We start from the raw sequence: 12,205 nt of genomic DNA on the forward strand, positions 1-12,205 counted from the left end.
AAAAAAAAAAAAAAAAAAAACTCAGAAGAGTCTGAGTTTAAAATCTGGCTGTACCATTTAATTATTTTACCTACTCTAAGCCTATGATTCCTGATCTTATAAAGATCAGGTTTAATAAAATAAGCCTGATGAAATGTTCTGAGGATTAAAAACAAAAGCTTGTTTTATCACTACTTACACTCTTCATTGTATTTTTGTCCCCAAATCATCAATTTCTGGAATAATGGTTATATCTTCTAAGAGTAAAAAAAAAGAAAATTGAGAACTGGGGAATTAAAAACAAAAGAACTTGGTCAGAAAAATCCTTTTTAACCTAAAGAATCTTATCTGTTAAAATGAAGTTGTTTTATTTTTCAGAATTTTTTTTTTTTTTTGAGACAGAGCCTTAAGCTGTCCCCCTAGGCAGAGTACCGTGGCATCTCAGCTCACAGCAACCTCCAACTCCTGGGCTCAAGCAAGTCTTCTGCCTCCGCTTCCCAAGTAGCTGGGACCACAGGCGCCCGCCACAACGCCTGGCTATTTTTTGGTTGCATCTGTCGTTGTTTGGCAGGCCGGGCTGGATTCAAACCTGCCACCTTAGGTGTATGTGGCTGGCACCTTAGCCACTTGCGCCACAGGCGCTAGCCAGTTTTTCAGAATTTTAAAGAAATGTTGGCTTATTCATACAGAGGCAGAGAAAAATGCCAAGTCCAACAATTTTCCTGAGAAATTGTCACTATGAGGACTCTAAAGCAAGCCACTGGAACACTGTCTGTCCCATTGTGTTCCTATTTTTTCCTGCATTTGATGGTGACCACTTCTCCTCACATCCTACATAGACAAGAGTCCTTAGGAGAGAGCAGACCTAGTGGGATGGGCGTAGAGAAGGAGTTCTGTGAGGGTGGGGTAGAAATAAACATTTCAGGAAGAACTTTGTGTCCTTGTTGAGGGCTGTGTCTGTAGTTCCAAAAGGCAGTGGGAATGAAGGGGAAACCCCAAATATTCAGTCCTTCTCATTAATTTCCATCAGAAGTCTAATAATTATATGGTAAAAATGAGGGCTGAGTTACTTAGATAATCTCCCTCATTCCCCACTTCCCCTTGAAAGTGTTGCTATGATTTTATTTATGTATTAATTTATTTTTTGCAGTTTTTGGCCGGGGCTGGGTTTGAACCCACCACATCCAGCGTATAGGGCCAGCACTCCTTTGAGCCATAGGCGCCGCCCCCAGCTAGGACCTTTTATTGACAAAAGGAAGGGTAGGGTGGAAGATAGGGATGTAAGTGGCATATATTGTTTTTAGTTTCTGTGAAATTCTCAGAGCCTAAAGAAACTGAACTGGTGGTAGTGGTTGGAATGACAACATATTCCAGATTTAGTTAGGGATGGTGCATGGAATGTAGACAGTTTCCCTCAGCCTTGGAGAAAAGGAGAGAAGAGAGAGTTGAAACAGAACTTGCTGTTTTGGTAGGCTAGATATGGACCCCCTACTTCCAGGGACCTGATTCCTGATGTCTGGAGGCCAAGACCTCCCACCTTGGATGTTGCCGAGGTGGTTCACAAGATTGGGCCCTAATTCCTAGAGTAATTTGACCCCAAGCAGGCTAGATCTTCCTGGATAGTTCTGTCTGTTGATGTGTGGGTAGTGAGTGCCTTAGATCCCTAATACAGGGCCAGCAACCAAGGCCTGAGGACCCATTTGGTAGTCTGTACCCACTGAAGCTGATCCCCTACTTGCATGGCCTCCCCCAAACATGCAATAGAACTCTTTCCTCTGACAATGGGGTAGAGTATATACTGATAGGTATTTAAATGACCTATCAGCAGGAAGGAGGGATATTTCTGAATACCTGAAACCCAGCAGGCAAGGCATATGGGGTGGAAGTGGGGGAGCTCTAAGGATTGAAGGATCTTAAAAAATGAAGCTGTGCAGAGCCACAATGGAGCCTGAAACATAAGGAAAAATCAGTAGTACTAATCCTATATTTATTTTTAAAATTTATATTTTGTTCACCAGAGATTTTTTGCATTCATTTCGAATGTTTTAATCATATTAAAATGTTATCTTGGTTGCTGAGTGTTCAGGACCTAAGCCCTTAAAGTTTACACAGCGGCAAGTACCCTGTAGCCTTGCTAGTAACAGAGGTGCAAAAGATTAGGGGGGCCATCTGAGCCCCTGATGGAGCCCTGAGCCGCTGTGGCTGCTACCTGGGTCTGCCCACGGCACACCTCACTTCCTCCTGCTTGCCTTCTCTCTCCCTCTAGACGTGGTTCCCCTTCAGCCCGAGGTGAGCAGCTACCGACGTGGGCGCAAAAAGCGAGTGCCCTATACTAAGGTGCAGCTGAAGGAGCTAGAGAAGGAGTATGCGGCTAGCAAGTTCATCACCAAAGAGAAGCGCCGGCGCATCTCAGCCACCACGAACCTCTCCGAGCGCCAGGTCACCATCTGGTTCCAGAACCGGCGGGTCAAAGAGAAGAAGGTGGTCAGCAAATCGAAAGCGCCTCATCTCCACTCCACCTGACCGTCCGTTCGGCTGCCCGCCCCATCTATTTATGTGACCGCTTTGTACCATAACCTAACCCACTGAAGGACACTGCACCAGTGCAGACAAATATTTAATGTTAGAGAGAAAGAGGAACCTGCCACTGGAAGGCAGGGAGGCTCTGAAGTCAGGTCTGGCCATCCAAACCTAGCTTCTACTCCCATTCACACAGACCCACTGGGCTTTAGCAGCATTGAAGAAGGGTCTGGGTGGCCTTACCCTTGTCTCTGCCAGTAAGCCAAGTGGCAGTGAAGAGCCCAGTCATTCCAACCAAATCAAGGTTGGGGAATGACCCCAATTCTTGCCTCATCCTATGACCAGGCTGGTAGAAGACCCTCTGTAAGGGTGCAACTGTGGAGCAGGATCTGGCCAGCTCATACTTCCCTTCCCTGTCCCTCCCATACTCCATAGGCAAGATTTCCTAGTAAAGAGTTTCTGTGCATATTTTAAAAGTCCCGTTAATATTAATGGTAAATGTTAGGGATCTGGCAGCATGACTGGAATGCAGACAGTTCTTAGAGCTGGTGGGTTTTCTTTCTTTCCTATCCGTTTTAACAAACACTGGAATCAGCACAGCCCCTACCCTCCATCCCAAGAAAGAGAATCTCTCAGGAGCTGCCTTTGCACCCACTGCCTCTCCTGTTCTGCTCTCACTGAACATGTGGAAATCCAAGAAGGACAAACATTCCAACCATGCTGCTAAATATGGCTTATCTTTTCTCTTTCTCTTTTTAGGTGGTGAGGTTGAGGATTAGGCCAGGCACAGAAGCAGAATTTTTTGTAAGGACAAATTTCTAAGGGGTTAGAGGGTAGGTCCCTCAGCAGAGTCCCTCTCTAGTTACCTGTCCACCAAGGCTCAGGAGAGAGGCCTCATGTTTTCACTTTCACTGATTTCCAGAGGAAAGGGAGAGGACATAGTTCAGGAGGCTAGAGTAACTGGCCCCCCAGTTAGCCATCTACACTCCTCCTCCAGGCTGCCTAACATTTCCTTCCTGAAAGTCCAACTTGGTGCTGTGGGGCCCCCTCACCTCTTCCCTCCCCACTGGTACATTACAACACAGTGTTCTTTTGAAATGTCCATCAGAAATAGGCTTTTTTTTTTAATGTTGTGTATCTGTATATAGTATTGTGATGTCTGAATGACAATATACTGAATGCAAAAAGAAAAAACCCATAAACCTGTTTTTAAAATAAAGTCTTTTTTTTTTTTTTGCCTTGATTTTATTGCTCAGATTCCTCTTGGAGCCCTTTCTGTCCATGGGCTCTTCGGAACAGTCTAGCACTCTGTAACTCAGCCAGAACAGGCAGCAGGGAGAGTATAGACATTAGCCCCATTTAGGTGGGTTCCAAACCAGTATTTTTCTCCACTTAAGTTTTGAGTTATTTTGGTTATCTATACCATCTAGACAGGAGGAAACTTCCTATCCTGACATCCAACTTAGATGAGTGTATGTTGAGGAGGGAAAGATGTAATCGGTGACGAAAAGGCCTGGAAGTAGGTGAGTGAGAAAAATACATCGCTGGTCATTTCAGTTAATTGTTGGGGCTCATACCTGGTTATAGGTTCTAAGAAGGCAGCATCTCAGCTTGGACGTGGCAGGGTAGTGGTGGAGGCAGTAGGGGAGAGAGTTGGCCTTTGGCTCCCAGTGTCCTACTGCCTCCAGAGGGTCCCAGATACTTTCAGCCAGTTGTGGTCTGGAGTTAGGGCTGGGATGGAATCAGCACAGCCTGGTGGGTGGGCACAGCTTCCAGCACAGCTTTCTCTGGCTGCTCCTTCCTTCCCCCACAAATCTGTGCAGAGGCTTCTGGAAACTAAGACCCTTTGGGCCCCCGGTTTGCCAAATCAACCTCTCTTTTACTCTCTAGCATTCCTGGGAACACACGTCTTCTCTGTGTAGATGCTGCCACTAATTTGTTTTGCTTGTCGCGTCAGTGCCTATCTCCCTATCTGGCAGAGTTAATGAGATCGTTAAATTGTCAGGTTAAGAGACTTTTAAAAAGCAATATAGCCTAAAACAATGTTATCTCAGATTAAATCTTTACTGCAGCAATTTTTATTTATATATGATATGTTGCCTCTCCTGAGACGCAGAAAAACTGGAGACCTGAGGTTGGAAATCAGAATTCTCTGTTCTCCCTTTGCCTGATGGGGTTGAAGCCTCTAAAATTTCATTTAAATATTTCTGGGGGTGAAACACATGTACATGTGTACACCCCCCCCCCCACGGAGTCTGAGAGACAAAGAGCCTGAAGAATCCCCCCCTCTGTGGAGGCTCTGCTATTCTGGTGTGGCTGCCAGTCCTGTTCTCCTCAGCCTCAATTCTGGGTTAACTATGAGAACCATGCTGGGCAATGAAGATTTGGAAAGGAAGAGGTGACTCTCCTGGGAATAAGATTCATTCTTAATTCCATCTCCCTTTCTCTCTCCCTACCCACCACCCCACCCTGTCTTCAAAATCCCCTAGGATCCCCCTAAAGATGGAAGGAGTTAGAGACTAAATGCGTGTGTTTGATAAGAAAAAGGAACTGAGTGGACAGGCAGTCTTAGGGCTCTCTTACTGTGACCCACTTCTGATTGCTTTAGGTGCTGTACCTAGCTGTGGCACAGTGGAAGCTGGAGACTCAGAAGAAGTCTAGAGTTCTCTTGAGGTATCCCTCTGCTTCTGCACACTAACCAACACATAATCGTAAGAGCAACTCTTCCCATACATGTGGAGTAACCCACCCTGAGTCCCCAGAAGGGGGTGATAGAAAGAAGAGGAAAGCTTGTGCAGGCTCCTGGAGATGTGCTGGGACACTGGTAAACCCTGGCAGTGACTGCAGTTCCTCTGAGTGCCTGTAAATTCCAGTGTGCCTGAGTGTTTAGGACCCCATTGTGCACTAGATTAAATATACCTGGGTTGTATTGGGAGGATTATCATGCCTGGATAAATTTTGGAGATGAGTCTTTCATAAGAGTAAGCAAGTGTTATAAAAGTGTGTATTTAGGGGAGGCAAACTAGAAAAATTCTTATTCTTTTTTTTTTTTTTTTGAGAGAAAGAGTCTCACTTGATTGTCCACACCAGACTAGGTGCTATGGTGTGCCATCACCCTAGCTCACAGCAACCTCAGACTCCTGGGTTCAAGCAATTCTCTGTCCTCAGCCTCCCTCCCAAGTAGCTGGGACTACAGGTGCCCTACAGACAAGGTCTCTTGATAATTTTTCTTTTCTTTTACTTCGTTTTTTTTTTTTTTTTTTTGAGACAAAGTCACACTCTGTTGCCCAGATTAGGATGGAGTGATATTAGCCCAGCTCACGGCAACTCCAAACTTCTGGGGTTTCACCCTCTGGAGTAGCTGGGATTACAGGCTCCAAACCACAAGGCCCAGTGGACTAATTTTTCTATTTTTAGTAAAGATAAAGTCTTGCTTTTACTCAAGTAAGTCTCAAACTCCTAAAGGCAAGCCATCCTTCTGCCTCAGCCTCCTGGAGTGCTAGGATTACAGGTGTGAGCCACTGTCCCAACGGGGAAATTTTTTATTCTTTACCCAATTGGGTTGGTCACTTATCTTTCCTTCTCTCATGAGTTAGCACAGTCTTTGGGGACTCTGAGATATTCCTGTGAAGAGGTGTGTGTGCATGTATGTGTGTGTGTATAGAGCCCTCCAGGAGTGGAGCATGCCCTGCCTGCGGTGTATAAGAGAGAACATTGTTAGCCAGCACACTTATCTCAGGGTGTAGAGTGGTATCTCTCCCCTTTATTTATTCACATCTATAGAAATTCTTTGTCTTCAAGGCCAGTCTCCTAGTGCAGTGTTACAGTAAGTCTGCATGTGAAGGCAAATTCCTATTTGAGGATACAGGAGGATGGGGAAGGTAGGGAGATCTGAAGGGCTGGGGAAACCTCCCTGTGGTGTGGAACACTGACAGACTGAGGGGGCTGAGGCTCCTGCTCTTTCTCATAATCTGATGGCGCTTCCTACTGCCCTTGTTCCCTCAGGACTAGGTGGACTAGGGGACTGGGGCCTCAAGGAAGTTTCCATCAGGAAGTCACCACTCTCCCAGGCTGCCAAAGAGAGCTTAGCTAGGTTCTTTCCTGAGCTGTGGGGGAAGAGCTTTCTCTACCCACCAAAATTTTTGTCACCAGACCCAGGGCAGCAGAATGCACCTTTCAGCCAGTAGTCCCACAGCCAGGAACCCACCTGAGGGAATAAGGCCAGCAGTTCTCTCGATAGATCCCTCCATGACTGTCTGCTCCTGAGACCATCTGCTGCTGGGGTTGATCCACAGGCGGTTGGGTCGGCAGTACGGGGACAGCAGGCCAGTGTGGGTACAAGGCAGGGGGCAGGCCCCTGGGGCAGCTGCCATCTCTCTGAGCTGCCATACCATTGGAGCTGGTGTCCATGAGGCAGGCAGCCCCCTCTGTGGCTCCATCTGTTCAAAAGAGAACCCCCACCCTAAGATCTGCCTGGCTCTGTCTTGAATAATATCCTAGCCCAACCCCAAGAAAACTCCAAGTGCAATTCAGGCAGATGTGTATCTAGACCCGCACTGGTGGAGAATTGAGGGGCCCCAGGGAGCCCGGGGCTTCTGGGAGGAGGAGGAGGGAACCAGAGCCTTTTCACAACCAACCAGGCTCTTCCTCTTTTAGCCTTGACCGTGACTAGGTCTTTCTGACCTTGACATCACAGGGAACACAGGGAAGGGGGGAGGGTGGAAAAGGCCTTGATCTTCCGGTGGCCAGTAAAGGGGAGGGCCGCTTGCCCCCTTTGACGCTCCATCCCCCTTCCTGCCAGAGCCCGCCGCCTCTGTTTACACACAGAGGAGGTGTAGTCTCCAGTCTAGACAAGGGCGCTAATAAAGCCCATAAAAGGCGGCCTCTCCAGAGATGCTCTGGCAACTCAGCTCCCGCGCCTGCCGCTGGCCGATTCCTCTACCTCCTCCGCCCCGCCCTCCTTGGATACCGGCTGGGCCTCCTGGCTGGCGGCCTTGGATGGGGGGATCCAGAAGATTTCTAGAAGCCTAGAATCCCCACCCCTCACCCTTCTGAGCCTCTCTGTCTCCAAAGGTAAGTGGACACCCCCTTTCCTTGCTCTACCGGCCCAGCCAGCCTCGTAATTTGTAGGGCATTCTCCCACCCCCACCAGACTCCTGGGCTGGTTGCTCCCACACCAATCGCCTGTGCCTCTCTTCTGGGGGCCTCGGTTTGGAAAGAGGCTGGATAACAGTGTCAGCAAACCCGAAGCAGATCTCAGCCCCTTCCCAGAGCTGGGCCTGGCCAGGGACATGGTCACAGCCAGAGAGCCAGGCCAAGGGGATAGGGCATTAGGGTAGTCCTCACTCCCCACCCGGTTTAGAGGTCTGTAGAGACCAGCCCCAGTCTGGATTACAATGCAGGCAGCTGTGGGTGTGGCGTTTGATGAGGGATTTTTTTTTTTTTTAACTTGGTTACCACACCTTTCCTGACACTCAGTAGTTCACTAGGTGGAGGATATCCTCTGCTGGTGGAGGGGGAAAATGTCAGAGCTGCAGCACTCTTTAACTATTAGCATACTGCCAAAGGATGAGAAAATAGGGGAAGATGGTTCATTACGGATGCTCAGGTGGGGAAGTGGAGAGATGGTCTCTCATATGTGCAGGCCTGGGGGCTCTCACCCCACTCCCACTTCCTGAATGGCACTTGGGCTGGGGTCTTTTGGTAGGAGTGGGCCAGAGGAGCTGTAGGAAGATTGGAGGAGGTAAGGACTGTGCTGGCCCCAGGCTATTTGTGTGAGCCTGAAGCCTGGCTGGGCTCCCTAATGCAGCATTAGGTTAAGTCCTTCTCCACCAGGCTAGAACGCAGTACCTGGGGAAAGGGTTTCCTAATCTGCTTCTTACATCCTAGGCACTCACAGGGAGGCCTGGGAGCCAGGTGGGCTCCAGACATTGAAGAAGCCATGAAGTGATGAAAGAAGAGACTGAGCTCCCCAATCCCAATCCCCAGCCTGTCTTAACCCAACAAAGGTCTTGTCCCAAGTCTGAGCTGCCCCAAAGGGGTGAGATGGAGCAGAGAGTTTAGCAGGGGGCCCAGGCCCTCCCAAAGCCTTTTCATCTTCCCCCTCTTGCCCTCCAGGGGGTCCAACTCTTGCTCTCCACCCTTCTGGGGCCCAAATTCTGTCTAATTTGCATATGTGGCAGAACCGTTTTCTTAGACAGTGACCTTGAACTGGGCCGCTGCGGTCTCTGGAGCAACCAGGGAGAAAGCAGTGCGCGGAATAACTCCCGACCTCCAGTGGGCGGAGGAGTGGGAACGCAGTCTCTCACTACAGATTCCCGGTTGCTCTGAGCAGCCTGCAGCCACTTTGCTCCTGCCACCATTGCCGGCCCAGATTTTATAATTAACTCCTTTCACCCGCTCTGTCTCAGTAGAGGCCGCTAAGATGTGGATGGTGACACGGAGAGAGATGCGAGAGAGGATGCAGGCATCTGGCTGGTGGATGTGCTGAAGGACATGGGCTGCCTTGGGTCTTCAAGGAAAGCCTTGGACCACATCCTCGCCTTCAGCTTTAATTAACCCCTGAGTTAATGAGCAGGGCACGGTTGAGGCCGGCCAGCTGCGGTGGGAGCTAGTGGCCCAGGGGCCAGCAGGCAGGCTACTCGTTCTAGCCTGGCGATTTGATGAATGTGCGGGAGAGTTCGGACACACCAATAGCTCCGGGTTCAGAGCCTCAGCCTGACCAGCTGGATATTTGCATGTGGGCAGTGAGAGGTTGGAAGATAAAACCCGCCTAGGCACGGCTGTCCAACGTCTTGGTCTGGGAGACTCTCCCAATCTCCCCACCCAGGCCCAGTCCGGTCAGGGCCCACAGCTCTCCCAGAGGCTGGATTTAGGGTTGAAGCTTTGCGCCCGAGTCTCCCGCCGGCCCCGGGGACCCAGGTTGGAACTGTCGTTTAAGTCCGAGACCGGTTTCAAAAAACGGGCACTTGAGCTGCGTGTGTGGCTGGGGGTACCTTAACCGGGAATGGAACCTGGGCTGGTTTACAGGAGACTGGACGCTTAGATTGGCTGGGTCCTCACCAGGGTCCAAAAACCCCTGAGTACATAGTGGCCCTAGGTTCATAGTATAGGACACCAAGAATTCGAATTTTGCTAATGACACTCGGCAGCTCTCCAGAAGCAGAATTAGGTTCGGCTTCCCCGAAGGAAGAGGGGTTTGTGCGTGCCTCCTGCCTCTGTGCCTACAGAGTCCAAAACTTGGGAAAAATAGTCTGTTTTAATGGGAAAAAATCGGGCTGGGAGAATCGAGTGTCTGGAAGAAGGAAGCCCTCACTGAATCTTCATTTATCTGGCGTTGCATCTGCCGCCCTGTGGCCGCTGAGCCTCGCGTTCGGCGGCCTAGCCCTGGAGGGCAGCGAACAGAGCTCCTAGACTGAGATTTGTGAGCTGGGAAAGGATGGAGAGATACTGAGATCTCCTCCTGAGGGCCTTCTTCCAGGAGATCGGAGTCATCTAAGAAAGGAAAAGAGAATGGGGAGAAGACGCTACCCCACAAGAGCTAGTTATTATTCGGCAAAGTCCAGATCGACATCCCTCAAGCCAACAATAGCGGCTGAGCGCCGAGGCCTATGGAGTCTGGGCGGAGACCTCGCTGCCAGCGCAGTGTTCGGATTGAAACCAGCAGCAAGATTAAAGTCACATCTTGTTTACAATCATGACCAAAATATAGCTCCCAAATAAAATTTTTTAAAATAAAATTTCAGCGGCAGTCATGAATACATTTTGATAAAGGGAAATAAGATGTTAGAGATGATGTGACATGGAACTTGCCGCTAAAGGATGCTCCTCCCAGCTCCTTATCAATTAGGCACAAAAAGGCACAGTCTCCTGCCCATTCCTTGGTGCTCCTGGCTCTCGGGGCTCCAGCTGGAGGTGACTGATCAGGGCTGGCGTCCCACCGCTTGGCCCTACCTGGGTCTGGCTCCTGGGGCGGGAGGGGCTGGACAGCCTGGGGAGCAGGGCGGGGAAGGGGAACCGGCCAAGCAGGGCAAGAGGCGGACGCGGAGCTGGGAGCTTCGAGCTGCTCCGGGCAGGGCGGCGCCCGCGGGGACACATTTCTGTCGGAGTGAGCAGCACTGGTTTGGGATATGAAATCGCCCGGGGAGTGGTGGAATTCAAAGAATCTGCGTTTCTCTCTGCCGGGTCCTGCAGAGTAGAGAGGAGGGAGAGAGAAAACCAGGGAGAATCTTCTCTGCTTCCGTCTGCTTTTGTAGTTTCAACTCATTCTCAAATATTTAACTTTCACCTACATAGACTTATTTCTCTAGTATCATCTAAGACTCTCTCAGACTCTCCGATCTTTTCCTTTTTTCGTAGACATTCGCCGAACTATTTATCCAACCCTGTATTACTTAACCCACGGATTGATTCAGAGCTTGAAATATTCACATAGAAATTCTAGTATTTTCTCTACTGGACCCCAATATCTTATATCTGGTTTTGGGGAGTTTTATGCTGCTTCTCTTTTTAATCCACTTGATGTGATCTGTGGACATAGTTGAGATCAGATTGTGGTTTTGCAGATGATTGCAGGTTATCACACCAATGGCAAGTGTTGGGTTCTCAGCCTTCTCTGGAAGGAGCTTCTGAGGTTTGCACTGTAAATATAATTTTAAACCCCCAACAAGATAATTCTCCAGGGGTTCATTCCCTCACTCCCAGCCCACCTCAGGAGGCAACCTACTGCTGGCCTCTGCACTGCTATCTGATGGGCCCAGCAGCAGGCTGGGCCGGTTCAGGGGTGTGGATGTCCCCTCTTCAGTAGGAATTAAGGTCTTCTCAGCCCAGTCCAGTCCTGTTGGGGGTTCAAAGCCCCCGCTTAAAACTCCAGGACACCCTCAAAAGCCCCACGGTTTCCTGGAATTGACAGTGGAAGAATAGTTCAAGCCCCCAGATTTTCAAGAACAGGCAGGCAGGTCTATGTCGAGCTGGGCACCTCCTTTTTCTGCTTTCCCTGTTTCCCTTCCACATCCTTCCTCTGATGGTGAGTGGATGTGTGAAGCTGGGAGTCTCTCAGCTTCGGTAGAAAGACCTGGTGTTATCAATTTTCTCTGGGCCCTTCTTGGGGAAGAGGACCCCAGATGTCTTACGAATTCCTGAGGAGAAAGAGCTGATGAAGATGAGTGGAGCAGCCGCAGGACTGGGTGAGATATCGGCAGGGAAACCTGTCCTAACCCTCACTTCTCCTCTACTGTAAATAAACCCCGAGCCAAAGGGCTCATCCGTCTCCTTAAACAGCCAGTAAACTTTATATGACACAATATCTAATAGTAATTTATTGGGGAGATATTGTAAATTCCAACGGTTTTAGTTAATAAAGGAGCTAATTAAAGAGGGACGGGCTGTGCTAGGCCAGCTGTTGGTGATAAGATAATACATCTGGGGAGGGGTGCAGCGGTGTATATGTGCAGATATTTTGGTTTGTTTTTTCCCCTCTTGTCCCATGTTGGGCAATTGCTTTACTCTGCGTTAGGTTTATATGATTTAAAAAAAAAAAAACAGAATTCAGCGAATAAATCTGCCCCCACCATTTGTTGCCCCCTCACCCCATTGGGGATGGGGGAAGTTGGAATTGGAGCGAGGTGGGGGGGATTGGCTGTCCCCACCCCTCCCCCTGGCGGCGGCGCCCACGTGAGCGGGGCGGCCAATGGGTAGCTGGTGCAGG

At 49.4% G+C, this 12,205-nt stretch overlaps 1 protein-coding gene across 1 annotated transcript in view; it reads left to right on the forward strand.

The window, feature by feature from the left end:
• HOXC13 (homeobox C13) overlaps window positions 1-2,573 on the forward strand; it is a 6,946-nt gene extending 4,373 nt beyond the window's left edge. The window contains exon 2 of the mRNA XM_003790442.2: window positions 2,246-2,573. Coding sequence (XP_003790490.1) covers window positions 2,246-2,502 — 257 coding nt within the window. The 3' untranslated portion in view covers window positions 2,503-2,573. The remainder of the gene's footprint in view (window positions 1-2,245) is intronic.
• Window positions 2,574-12,205: the final 9,632 nt, after the last annotated feature.

This window comes from Otolemur garnettii, unplaced genomic scaffold (genome assembly GCF_000181295.1).
Source record: "Otolemur garnettii isolate 467f Iridium unplaced genomic scaffold, OtoGar3 scaffold00043, whole genome shotgun sequence".
NCBI lineage: Eukaryota > Metazoa > Chordata > Mammalia > Primates > Galagidae > Otolemur > Otolemur garnettii.